A 14,295-nucleotide genomic window follows, 5' to 3' on the forward strand; every position below is an offset into this window, starting at 1 on the left:
GCGTAATTTTAAAGATTTAAGTATACATAGGGACGGACAGACAGCGACAGCGACTTTGTTTTATACTATGTAATGATTATATTTTTTAAGGTTTTTAGTTTTAGGTTCATTGTTGTAGTGTGTATTTTTTAAATAAATAATTACATTTAAAAAATGTATAATAATATTTGACGGCCTCAGTCTAATGGTTTAGCACACCGCTTTACTTCCAATGGTCGCGGGTTCCCTACGGCACAAACATTTGTATTCATGAGAATGATTGTTTGTATTGGTCTAAGTGCTTTCTATATCTATAAGTATATATTTACGAAAAAAACATATATCTACTATTTGTATCAGTTATCTAGTACCCATAACACTAGTTTCAACTAGCTTAACTTGGGTCTAGATGGCGCTGTGTGAATTGTCCTGGGATTATTTATTCATTTATGTATTTATGTATAATAAGTATATAAAAATAATTATACAAGCATGTATTTTTTTTCTTTCAGGGGTGCCGGTGGGGGTGGCATGTTCGGTGATGTCAATATATCTGCCATTTTGGATTCATTTAGTATAAGTTATGATAAAAGAGTAAGGCCCAATTATGGAGGTTAGTATGTAACAACTACTACATTACTTACATACAAATCTTAAGATAACATAAATAAATGGTTACAAAATATTACATTACTTACATACAAATCTTAAGATAACATAAATAAATGGTTACAAAATATTACATTACTTACATACAAATCTTAAGATAACATAAATAAATGGTTGCAAAATATTACATTACTTACATACAAATCTTAAGATAAGATAAATGAATGGTTAATAAATCTTTTTTACAGAGGCAATTGTAACTATAAGTTATTATTAATATCGTTTACACATTAGTACTCCACGTAATAACTAATAATGGTATAATTTACAAATTATTACGAACTTCATTAAGCAATAATCAGTTTTGTTCACGCCCAAATGAAAATAAAATGAGCTGTGAATATTTAATGTGAGGCAAAATGTAATAACGGACGCTTTGCTTTTATATTTATATATATATTTTACTAAAGGCATCCAGGAATTTTCCGACGTGCTATTTACCGACTTATTAACGTTAATGGAAAAACATTTTGAAGTGAGAAATTGTAAGATCAAACGGTATTTAACTGTTTAAAATCAGATTATGAAGTTTTACAGGTGTAAATTGAAATAGACGCGAAATGCACGATTTTAAAAATGTGTATTTATTTTTCTGAACTTCTGTACTAAAGGCTGCAAGTAGAACTATTTTTATAATGCTTCTAACTTATAATTTAATGAAGCATTGTAGTAATGTAGTAAGAAAGCAGACTGTCTTTATACTCGTTTAAATTACAATTTGTATATAATAAAAATAAATTTCGGATTCATAATTTTAGTTTAAACAAATAAAAAAATTCAACAACCAGTACCGATTATCATTTATTCAAATTTGTAATGGCCTAAATAATAAATATAATAATTGTATTTATTTAATTTTTTCCTAAATATTAAATAAATACAATTTGTATTGAAAATAAATAATTAATTATTTATTTTACTTTAAATAAATAAAACAAAATTCACCACGATTATTATTAATTCAAATTTATATAGGCCTAAATAATAAAAATAGTTCATCAGTACGATATACATGATGTTTAGTTTTATAAAGTATGAGATTTCTTACTTGAATATAATAAATAAACAAATTTATTATTGCTTTGTTATTTTAAATGTTTTAAATATTATTATAAACATAAATAATAATTCGATAAAGAAAAATGCCAAATATATACATAAGTAAAATCGATTCAAACATTTAATATAATAACATAACTAGAAGAAATGGTCGTAGGAATTTCAAGTTTTAAAACCAAGTAAATATTAGTAGATGTTAAAAATGATGTAGATATAAAATTAGCAAAATTTTATAGATCTGACAAGATCTATAGTCTGTACCAATAAATAAGACGATATGGCACCCAATCACATTTGAGATTGTTCGTTCTTTTCATATAGTTCTTCTAACAACCAATTGGACTTCAGTTCAGGTTGTGGTACTACTACAAATGACAGTAGTAGTTTACGGTCGGCCTAACTTCATGAGTCTATCGTCATCGTCAAAACTGAATCGACAGAACTCGAAAGTCGATCGTCAAAACTTGACTATTCAAAAGTGCTTACATTAAGTTTATTTGAATAAAGATTATTTCTATTTAATAATAGAGTTGTGCCGACTTAATACCAACATATCGGCCCTAACTAGTTTCCAATTTGTCCTACAGATTGGTATTGTCTAATTTAGAATTTATCTATATATCAGGATCTATATATATGTATATATAGTAAATCCGTATTATGTATAGGTTATTATGTTATTTTGCTTGAACATTCAGATACCGGATTTATCTGACATTAATTTTCTGCCCGTGTGAACTACAGAATAAAAAGTTTTTAAAGATACTGTCATCTAGAAATAAAGTTACGTGAAAATTTCAAGTCAATAAATCCAATCCCTACTTTTCTGATGTTGCTAACATTAACTAGCGGCTACATAAAGTTATATTAGTTTTGCTCTGCAATATAATATAATATAATACTGTACGTACAAATTCAAATGCTTATTCGCCGGAAATAGTAGTCAAATATCTAACTACGCCAGTTAGAACTTTCTTACCATCTAGTTATTAGTTTGAATTGCAAAGTAAAATATTTATACAAGTGTGGGGAGTCCCTTGCAAAGTTTCAAAAGATTGAGAAACGATATTATTGGTGTCATGTTTTTATTGCGTCGTTTTCAGGACCACCCGTCGAAGTGGGGGTTACCATGTACGTGCTCTCCATCAGCTCTCTGTCTGAAGTGAAAATGGTATCTTACTTTCCAAACAATATTAAAGACACAGCGCATACGTAGCCAGATTTGCCCTTTAGTATGATCACCAGCATTAAACCGTATCATCGTAGCACCCGTGTCCACGGTTCGATCGTATAGCGTAGGCGCGCAATGATGTATCGCGGTACGGTGCGCGTGCGTTTCCATCGAGTGGCTGTGGGCCCATTAGCTCGCCCGCCGCATGATCCTCAGCTGTATTCCATGAACATCAACCGCCCGTCACCCGCACGCACCCCGCGCCTATCGTCCCCATCGCGCAACTCGCTCGCCGCCGGGACAATGGGACACGTCACCGTCCTCTGGTTTGGTTTTCACGGCGCCACGCGCGCGCTAGACTCACGATTGGGCTTGATTGCAGGTCCGCCAGTGGAGGTGGGCGTCACCATGTATGTGCTCTCTATCAGCTCCGTCTCCGAAGTGCTCATGGTACACTGTCCACTGTCAGTTCACGCTTGTCTCGGTCGCTCCGGCCGCGCGGCCAGCCGCAACGACCGAGCAGCCCCAGACACGAGGCTGCGAGCATGCCCGCGATTGGTGGAGCAGATCGCCCTTTTGTCCGCCCAATTGCTTTCTTATTATGTGTACAAGTTCAATGTGTCAAAGAATATATAACACCAGCATAATAATAAGAAAGGCATTAAACCTTGAAAGTTATCCAGTTGTGTGTTCAGCAGTACTCGTAACTCCAAAGTTGCTGCCACTTGGAAATTTAGTGATGACATCTGTTCGTTTCATTTCATTATACAGTAATTAAAAAAAGATATTTGTCATGGTCAAAATTGCATTATTCGAATTTAGTTTCCGTATATATTTGACATTATTTAATAATATCATTTCAATTTAATAATATTTTTATTTCATCACAATTTTATTTGTATGGTCATACTATATGTAATTTAATATTTCACTTCATTAGAGTATCGTTATACAATAAAATTGTTCATACATAGAATTAAATAATAATGTTATACTAACTAACAGATCATCATCACTCATTTTGTTTATTTCAACGATCAATTCTGTATCCTAATGTATTATAATTAATTTATATTCCAAATTATTACTGGCTTATCGACAAAATTTCAGTCATGCCAATATCAGGTCATTAGTAAATCATTCAAATTTAACGTTCAATCAACATGTTACATGCTCTATGGACTTGCGACGACTGTACAATCTCTTATCGTGACTCATACTGTAGTTTGTTGTGTATGTACGTATATGTGTATCTACTGGAATACTGCCAATATAACCGTAAACTCTATTCTCTCCAGTTACTTGGAATACCGATATAATTGGCCTTCAGTTGATCTCGTTGTAAATTTAATTATCGAGCGATATATCGTGACTTTCAATTATAAAGACTGTAGTGAGCAAATGAGAAAGTTTGCGCGGCCAACATTCGGTTTTCCAATGTGTCTAAGTGAGCTTGCTAGGCATATGTTTGGGTGAAGGACCCCACAGTGGAAACCAAATCAAGGTTGGGAAGGTCACAATGAGACGTGACGTCGACCCATGGCCCAGGGAGGAGGTTACCTTATTCACAAACCCGCGAGTCGAGCTCATTAATGAACGCCATTTTGTTCCACAACCCTGGTCCAAAGTATACCTGTGGCAACTTGTTTACCGGCTTGTTAGCTTCATATGAGACAGGACTGCCTTATCGAGCCGTGGGTGCCTGCCGTGCTTGCGCGTCACCCCGCTCTCTCCTTTCACTTAGAGCACCTACCTTGTTCATTCTTAGATATCACCGTGTTCCGTAGGCTTCATACCACATACACTGCACATTTTGTTTGTTTCCTTATTAATAATTGTTTCAGCTTACCGCTCATATTGTCTATTCGATGTAGTACAATGTCTATAACATACCCTAATGTGTCATTTCTATCTGAAGTTACAAGAACCAAGCTTCGGACTGTAAGATGTAAGGTTGTTTTATTTAGTATCTTGAACACACCTGTCCCAGTATACACTGACTTGTTGTGGAAAAAATATTAAGTGAAAGCATGCAGATGTTAGTTGTTTTTGTAATAGTATTCAATATTTGTGTAAAAATGTTCTAATTTTATTAATTAATTTTGTGTAACATAGTTCCCGATAAACAATTAATAATTAAAATGTTAATATTTATAGTAAATGACGAAATATGTAGGAACTATGTCTCACTGAATAAAGTAAATTATTGTCAATGTGAAGAAATGAAAATAAAAATATTAAAGTTGATAATTGATAAATAGAAACCTTTCCTAATTTGAACCGTGTGCCGTAAACTTATACATACTTTTATTCCTCAGGATTTTACGCTGGATTTTTACTTCAGACAATTTTGGACCGATCCCAGACTAGCGTATAAAAAAAGGACAGGCGTGGAGACATTATCTGTAGGCTCTGAGTTTATAAAGAATATATGGGTGCCTGATACATTCTTTGTGAATGAGAAACAATCATATTTTCACATAGCAACTACTAGCAACGAATTTATCCGTATACATTACTCCGGGTCAATCACTAGGAGTATCAGGTAAATTATAAAGGCCAACTTAATAGTGTTATTGTATTTACTACTAGCTTTACCCACGGCTTCGCCCGCTTGAAATTTATAGCATATATATTGTTCTGATATATAAGCTACACTACTGCAAAGTTTCATCAAAATCCATTCAATAGTTTTTGCGTGAATGAGTAACAAACATGCGTTATTACTCACAAACTTTCGCGGTTATAATATTAAAAAGATGCCCTAGCTCCCCACAAGGCTATTAGATGTACATATAAACATTCCTCTTGAATCACTATATCTATTGCTGATAACTTCATTAAAGTCTAAGCGTACAGACACGGGAAGTGACTTTATTTTATTAAATCTATTATCTACCCATAACGGCTTCCCGCGTTCATGTTTTATACATATAAACCTTCCTCTTGAATCACTCTATCTATTGCTAGAACTGCATTAAAATCCTTTAAAGCGACTTCAATTTATACTATATAAAGATATGTATAAAGTTTTTAAGAAACACAAGTCTAAAAATGTATTCCCAAAATAATAATAGCAGTAAATTTAATAAAAGTCTTGCTAAAGACCTGGTGGTGCTTAAAGTCATGTCAGTTAGCCACTAACATTCCCAGTGGTGGAAGGAAGATATTTGGTACAATTTTATACAATTTATTATTTTTAGTGTACCATATAGGCTAATTGTTTTTAATTTTATCTTCGGATTTATACAATTTACAAGTAGTTACAATAAATTAAAGATCTTTAAAATATATAAATGTTTTAAACAAAATATTGTCAATAAAATAGTTGCAGATTATTATTTTCCCATTATATTAATCATTGCGTTACAGATTAACAATCACAGCCTCGTGTCCGATGAATCTTCAATATTTCCCAATGGACCGGCAACTATGTCATATAGAAATCGAGAGTTGTAAGTATCTTGACTATGTTATATACTGGATATCAACACAATTGTGTTTATCAAGCAACGACACTTTATGTAATATTATATGTATTAAAAACAACCATACAATACATGTTTAGAATTGATACGTCGACAATTCTGATAGTGATGAAGTAACGCACGCTTTGTATGTATTATAGAAATATGAAGTTGTTCTTTGTAAAATATTAAAAGTCTGTACACAATTGCAATGACGTTTATAAACGTTGCAATGTATGAACAGACTATGCGAGGCATCAAGAAAAATGAAACAGATGATAGAAAAATAATCTCGTTATAGTATTTTAAAATATACGTGTGTATTGTGCTCACCTACAGCAATCATTGATTTGACTATTTACCACAATGCAAATTTATCACTAGGCTTACAGATATTGTGTTGTGACCACTTTCTTGTATCACAGATGCTACTCAGGGATACCCTGTGAGCACAAGCGTACAACTTACTCGTCGACACGTGCTGTGATTTCCTCGTGTTTTCATAAGTTGAAATGTCGCCTTCTCGCATACAGCACCCGCAGAAGGCAGACTCGTATAATAGTAAGCCTTTGTTCTCACGAGCATTAAAGCGACCGAAATGATATTGAGACATCGACGCTGCGATAGCTGAGCGGGCCAAGGAGGCGGGGACGGTGGCGCCAGCGGGGTCTGCACAACCACCGAGGGCCGTGCCGCAGACGGAGCGCCCCGCACGAGCCCCACGGCGTCCTCACCACACACCCTCGCACCGACGCTCTGCTTATGCCCATCACCCTGTGCACCCTACACACCGACCGAACGCACTAGCATCACAAGTTTCTTTTGCTGAAGTCTTAATTACACGTGTATGCCGTAGCTTTTTGTAGTGGACTTTACGTTTATTTTATATATTTATATTGGCGCTTAAACATTAGATACATTTGTTTTCGCTTCTTATCACCTCAGTAGATATATTTGGTAGATTATATTTTTCTATCATCCATGTCGAGCCGATCCGAGAGTTATCACTGGTACAATCACTCGGCTCTGCCCAGTTACTGTTATGTCTCGCCCTATCGTGCCCGCGAGTCCCAACCTGGACACCGCCGTGCCACGTGGGGATACACGATTCTTCGCAGCGTAAGTGATAGCGTTTTGTGTGTTTGGCATGTCTCCGGAGTCGGGTACACAATGAGAGACATTCGATACCATTGGAAAGACGGGTTATCCAGCGTCGGCATGAGCAACGAGGTGCAGCTGCCGCAGTTTCGGGTCCTCGGACATCGGCAGCGAGCCACTGTTGTTACGCTCACGACAGGTAACCCATCGCAATAGCCGCAGTCCTAGCACTATCCGTCCATCGCTTCGCCACCGACCCCGTCTCCCCGTCTCCCTCAGCCCGTGTGCAGACGATCGTTACTGCGGCACTAGCACACACGCTAACACGACACGACAATCGCACGACGAGACGCGCGAACTGATCTCGCGACTCCCCCACTCTTACCCCGAACGAATAGTGACTTCGGTGAAAAACCCATTGCGATGGGCCTGGGGTTATTTTATTTATGTGTCCGCTGCGCACAGTCGGCTACACCATGCGAGACATCCGATACAAATGGAATGAGGGGCCGAACTCTGTGGGTGTGTCGAGCGAGGTGTCGCTGCCGCAGTTCAAAGTACTCGGACATCGCCAGCGAGCTATGGAGATCTCTCTCACTACAGGTACCTAATTGGGTTCGCGGGGGATTATCTACTGATAATAATGTACACCACAACGTGGAACACTGGACAGAAATAACCACGATTCTTCTCACGTCCTGCTTTTGTATTATTGCACATAACACAATGAGTGGTGTGATAATTATAAATAATGTTCTTGTAATGTTCTTAACCATAATTATATTCGTATCGTATTGTTACTTCTTGTAATTGAAAACAAATAATTTAACTAACAATTATTTGATAGAAACTTAGATTTTTGAAATCACATATAACAGAAATCTTACTTTATTAACTTTTATCTCAGTAATACAAGTTTACAGAGACATATTTACAGAAACAAGCATGTCATCGTATTTAATATTTACAATAAATAATAACATTAATTTTATATTGAATCTATTTACAGGTAATTACTCAAGGTTGGCATGTGAAATTCAATTTGTTCGCTCTATGGGCTATTACCTCATTCAAATTTACATTCCTTCTGGTTTAATTGTGATTATATCATGGGTGTCATTTTGGTTGAATCGAAACGCCACGCCTGCACGTGTGGCTTTGGGAGTCACCACTGTTTTGACGATGACCACGCTCATGTCGTCCACGAATGCTGCATTACCTAAGATTTCATATGTCAAATCCATTGATGTATACTTGGGTACATGTTTCGTCATGGTTTTCGCCAGTTTATTAGGTAATACATTTTTATTCTATTACAATGCTCAGCGATTTGATTTATGCCTACGCGAAATTTATAAGTAGATGATATTTTTTCTATATATTATAATTCTAGTGAATACATCTGACTGTTGCGGCTTCACTGCGCGAAAATTTTGGTCAAGTGCATAGGTAATTCCAAATTTGTGGAAGGTCTTATGAAGCGGATTTCAATGTAGTAGTGCCTCTACACCGAACGAATACGCGAGCTAGCGAGGCTAGTACGGAACTTTGCCATTAAACGTCAGTAAAGTAATAAATCCTTCCGCGGTTTGAACTACTTTCTATATTCACCCTCATTTTCGTCCAGTGAAGCTGTAAAGGTCAGCTGCTAAAGAATTAGAATAGATCGAAAAAAAATATATACTTGCGCTAGCGCGTCGAATTGATATAAATCCTAATATAATAGCAAAGCAAAGCGAAAAAATCTACACGATTTGATTGTAATTTGTACAGATTAAGGGATAGTGCCTTCTCTTTCTTTATAGAATATGCTACTGTGGGGTACATGGCCAAAAGAATACAGATGAGGAAACAAAGATTCGTAGCAATACAGAAAATAGCGTCTGAAAAGAAGCTACCAGTCGACTGTCCCCCCGTGGGAGATCCACATACGCTTTCTAAAATGGGTACTTTGGGACGATGTCCTCCGGGTAGGCCATCGGTAAGCTGTTCGGTAAATGCTTCCATTATTTCTCTTATACTGCCATGAAATATTTTCCTCGTGTATAGGATTTGAAATTTCTAACTAACAATTACAGGAAGTGCGGTTCAAAGTCCACGACCCAAAAGTGCATTCTAAAGGAGGAACTCTGGAAAATACAATAAATGGTGGACGAGGAGGAGGAGAGGATGAGAACCCTGGTCCCCCACCACACATTCTACATCCAGGAAAGGTAAATTTCAAGCAATGTAATTTAATGATTTAGACCATATATCAAATTTATTTTATACTGCAATGAAATGCTACGCGAATTAATGGCAGCGCAATATATTATGTGGTGTAAGTAATATTTGTTTAAAAAGTATAAGGCAAGGCGATTACTAAATTTCTATATATATCAATTGTTGAATACATTTCAATTTTGATTTCCTCGAACTTTCAGGACATAAGCAAACTTCTCGGCATGACTCCATCGGACATCGACAAATACTCTCGCATCGTATTTCCCGTCTGCTTCGTCTGCTTTAATCTCATGTACTGGATCATTTATCTACACGTATCCGACGTAGTGGCTGACGATCTGGTTCTTCTGGAAGAAGATAAATAGAGGGCGCTGTATAGAATCCACTTATTTTCTCACCAAATATATTCAAATAATAATTTGATACATACTATTGAATTAGTTTTTATATTTATAAAAGCGCGATGAAATAGCGAACCAGCGGTAGCATCGTTTATTGTAAGTGTTATAGATATTAAACGTAATACCTAGATGTTAACTTTGTATCGCAAATGTGTATATATTAAAAAAAATAATTGAAACATACGTGTAATACATGAATCTATTGATTTAAAATAATTAATAAATCATTTCTTGGAGTCTGAAGTAGAAAACGAAACGACTGATATTTTTTATAATTTATAAAATTATCTTATATATTCTGATTTTATTAAATGACGACCTAGTAGATGGATAATTTTCTTGAATGTCTCAAGTTTTTGATGATTTAGCCAATGATGTAAATATTAGATGCTTTCAGAATGATAGCTAGACGCTAGGTAGCTATTTCTTAAAGAGGATCGAATTTGAAATACATATATACAGCGGTATCTTTTATACATTTTTTTGGAGGTTACGTATTAATTACATTATCGATTAGCTAAATTGAAAGAACACGTTTCAAATTATTATTTGTGTGACAAAATGAGTGGAATAACAATATACATAATGTACAATCTGATGCTCAACTTACTCTGCTTGAAGTTATGCGTTACTTTTGTAGAATTTTCATATTAGTTACATAAAATGTGATTAGTTTATACTTTGCTAATTCTATTGTTGTGACTAAATTGTTTAGGATTTTTTTTCGTGAGTAGTTGCTGACCATTGCAAATGACCCTGGACTATTATTTACATACCGTTGCTTTATGTTTGTATTTTGTAAAAATAATTGATGAATGTATCTAAGACTAATTTCGCTTTTCATCAACAAACGCATGCTGAGTTTTTGACATTGGAATCTATTTTATTTATAATTATGGATATATTGTAGTTGGACCTATCAGTAGTAATAACGATGTCTGAAATCAACATTTCTATTGCATTATATACAGGACATTTGCCGTAATTTTGAGATTCCGATATTCCGATGCCACCAGCATCGATGAGAGGTAAGAAAGCATTTCTTACCTCTCTTATTTAAGCATTTCTTATAATATAGAAATATCGGGAACTCATGAAACAGATTTATGGTAAATATCCCATTTTATAATGTGTACAATTGTAAATAATTGTGAGACAGTCTGAATCGACATTTTGGTAAATTGAGTTCCTACTACGGAATGTGGAACAGGTAAATATTCGGAAACTTTATATATATTGGTTTTATTCTTGTTTTTATATTTATCATAGTATTGAATCCATTAGAGGCATGCATGCGCGAAGTTGAAATGTCAGAATTCTAAACCTCCAGCATGTATGTTCCTAACTTTATTATTAAATATCCAACGTTTATATGAGATAAAGCTTACAGTTCATTCTTCTCATCTCTATTATGCCTTAATTATTGATAATAAGAATATCATTACAGTAGTACATTAAGATTCATAATTACATTATTTCGCCTTTGTATTTTTTTTTAATTGATACGTTATACGTTCATGATGTCAGAGAAATGAGCATCCACAGAGTGTAAGTGGTAGAATAAAAAAAAAGTAGCTATAATATCATAAGGAAGTAGATTAGAAGTAATATTGATAATTTAGACTCGTCGAACAAAACGAAATTCGATATAACAGCATAGTTTAATAATTAAATATAAATACGTCGCTACTAGAAATAAAATTTATCAAAATAAATAATAATGTGTAATCGTTGTACAAAAAAACTCAATAATTTTTTTAGTGGTAGAAAAGTGGATTTTGAGAAATTTTCTTATAATTATTTTATTATATGATTAAATAAAATAAAAAAGTCACGTATGCTCAAGATAATTAAATTAAATAAAAATGATAACAATAATTAGCTTTACTGAAATATTAATTCTTTTCTGGCAGACGTTTGAGTACTGGCTGAAGATAATGTATGATGTAGCGGGATCTTTCCCGCATGAAATTGTGACTGTTATTATATGTAACTATTAATAATATTTATAAATAATAAGCGTTGTTAAGAGCATTTATAAAATAATATATAGCTGACATAAATTTCTTTTGACAATCTTAGAGATTGTGCCAAATGTTATATTAATTTTGTTCCCAAGGTAGAGGCTAACGTACGCTAAATCCACTCTTTTCTTTATTTCTTATGTTCTTTTATTTAATAAATTTAGAAGTTATTTTTTATTATACATATAAACAGACAACATACTATAATAATGTCAGAAGTTTATATAAACCACTTTAATTAATTTTTTTAACATAGTCAGTGATTATAGTTATAAAAAAATCATTAGAAAAAAGTAATAAATGATTCTCCTTTCTACTACTAAACTTGTAATATCGCATTTATATTTCCATTTATGGCTGAAATAGGATTTCATAAGTAAATACATTTTATAATACAAAATACGACAATATTTTACATACAATAAATATATCACATAGAGAATATGTAAAAGTTTTTGGACGAGAAGACGCAAAATACGTAACAATATATTTCCTTTTTTCTTCTCCACACTATCCGTTATCTGTGATTTTGCACGTTTTGATATTTATAATAGCAGCTAGAACTAAAATATCATTGTTACCTAAAAATTAGTATTTATCAAATAAAATTAATTTCATACTATAACATCATAAGAATATGTTTATCTGTGGCATGGCGTGGTACACTGGCAACTCTAGATAAACATTTACATTTTATAAATTAAGAATTTCATTCGATAGTTTTTCTTTCCTTCCTTCCATTCTCTATATAGAATAATAATTATATAATTACTATCAACAAAAAACAGTTTAATGCCCTTGCATTTAATATTATTGTAGACAAAAATAATAGAGTTCATTGACCATTTTCTACATTCGCTATCTTATAGTCTAGCCGCACCGTAGACCATGTAATGCGCTTTCCTAAATTAGTTCGATTTAGATAAATTAGCTTTTTTTACCTAGCTCGTATTGTCTACTAAATCTCTAGTACTTGAAATGCATAATATTGAGCATTGGACAGTTGTTGTCAAAGTGGGAAAGTGATTCTAAAGCATTATACTACACGTGATTTTGCGAAAGAATTATATTTCCTTCTTTAACAACCGAAATATGCCCTCAATTATCCGACACGCAGGATTCCTGTCATCAGCTACGACCACAAGTGTTATTATTGAAGTATTTATAAAAGTGAATTCTTTAATATTCACCAGAATAGGATAATGTGTAATTTACATTATCTGTGAGTGGGTAAGAAGAATACAACTAAAGCTATACCGATAGTACTGCCGTGGAACCGAATAGCGAGACTAGATATAGGATTGATGTAATTTTAAGAATATTATAACTGAGTATAAAAGTTTTAATTCTATAGTCCGATAGACAATGCTAGCTTTTTAGTGACAGATTTTTAAAAACATTGTTAGCAATTGACAAATAATGCCTTACGTTAAAGAAACGAGTATAATTTTTGACGTTTGAATTATCCTTTATTCAAATAATATACATATATAGTCGGTAAGAGAATTTTTTACGATAAATAAAATAACAAAACCATCAAAAAAAAGAAAAAAGTATTAACGCAATAAAAATATATTATCCATAGACATTTTATATATAGTGAGATAATTATATAATATACAATTGCATATAATTTATCATATACATGAATGAAGGATTTTTCTTGATGGTATAGAATCTATAAAATGTTATATTCTGAGTTTTACAAGTGTATGTTTACCAGTTGTTTCTATCATTCAAGAACTTCGGTGTTAGGATGGTAACAGACAGTCGTTCAGTATCAGATTCCCTGAATATAAACGTTATTCAAATTACATCAGATTGGTGTTTACTACTATGATTATTCCGTCGACATGTTTGGAGACAGCAAACTAATACGCCAACAGAAACGTTTATTTTAACGATTCTATTGGCGATTAACGATATTAATCGATTTATGAAACACGACGATTAACCGAATGTCTGTTACCATTTTTATAGCCTAATATCTATAGTTACTATCTTATCAAAATTATTGTAAATTAGTACCGTAATTATTATTATTAGTAATAAACTAAATTAGTGTAAATTTTAGATGTCTTGAATTATTATATCTAATAATGTACTATATTATAATAATTTAGATTATTTACATAATATATTTATGATAAATTGCACTCAGATATAACGGCACTTTGTAATTTGTGTACTCACTTTTTATTTAA

At 33.4% G+C, this 14,295-nt stretch overlaps 1 protein-coding gene across 1 annotated transcript; it reads left to right on the top strand.

The window, feature by feature from the left end:
* Positions 1-492: 492 nt before the first annotated feature.
* Positions 493-10,315, top strand: LOC131851147 (gamma-aminobutyric acid receptor subunit beta). The gene is made up of 9 exons (XM_059201598.1): positions 493-592; positions 2,811-2,878; positions 5,197-5,423; positions 6,251-6,333; positions 7,909-8,046; positions 8,453-8,737; positions 9,249-9,424; positions 9,522-9,656; positions 9,867-10,315. Exons 1-9 carry the CDS (start codon positions 511-513, stop codon positions 10,029-10,031), a joined length of 1,359 nt encoding a protein of 452 aa, XP_059057581.1. The 5' UTR covers positions 493-510; the 3' UTR covers positions 10,032-10,315.
* The last annotated feature ends 3,980 nt before the right edge of the window (positions 10,316-14,295 follow it).

The sequence above is a fragment of the Achroia grisella genome, unplaced genomic scaffold (genome assembly GCF_030625045.1).
Source record: "Achroia grisella isolate CSIRO2021 unplaced genomic scaffold, CSIRO_AGI_Agris_v1 utg1173, whole genome shotgun sequence".
In the NCBI taxonomy this organism is placed as follows: Eukaryota; Metazoa; Arthropoda; class Insecta; order Lepidoptera; family Pyralidae; genus Achroia; species Achroia grisella.

What these genes read in the sequence shown, in the direction of transcription:
- LOC131851147 (XM_059201598.1), top strand. Translation starts at nt 511, where the DNA reads ATGTTCGGTGATGTCAATATATCTGCCATTTTGGATTCATTTAGTATA. An exon ending in TCAATCACTAGGAGTATCAG is followed by an intron (nt 5,424 to 6,250) that starts GTAAATTATAAA and finishes ATTGCGTTACAG; the next exon opens with ATTAACAATCACAGCCTCGT. An exon ending in TCATATAGAAATCGAGAGTT is followed by an intron (nt 6,334 to 7,908) that starts GTAAGTATCTTG and finishes CGCTGCGCACAG; the next exon opens with TCGGCTACACCATGCGAGAC.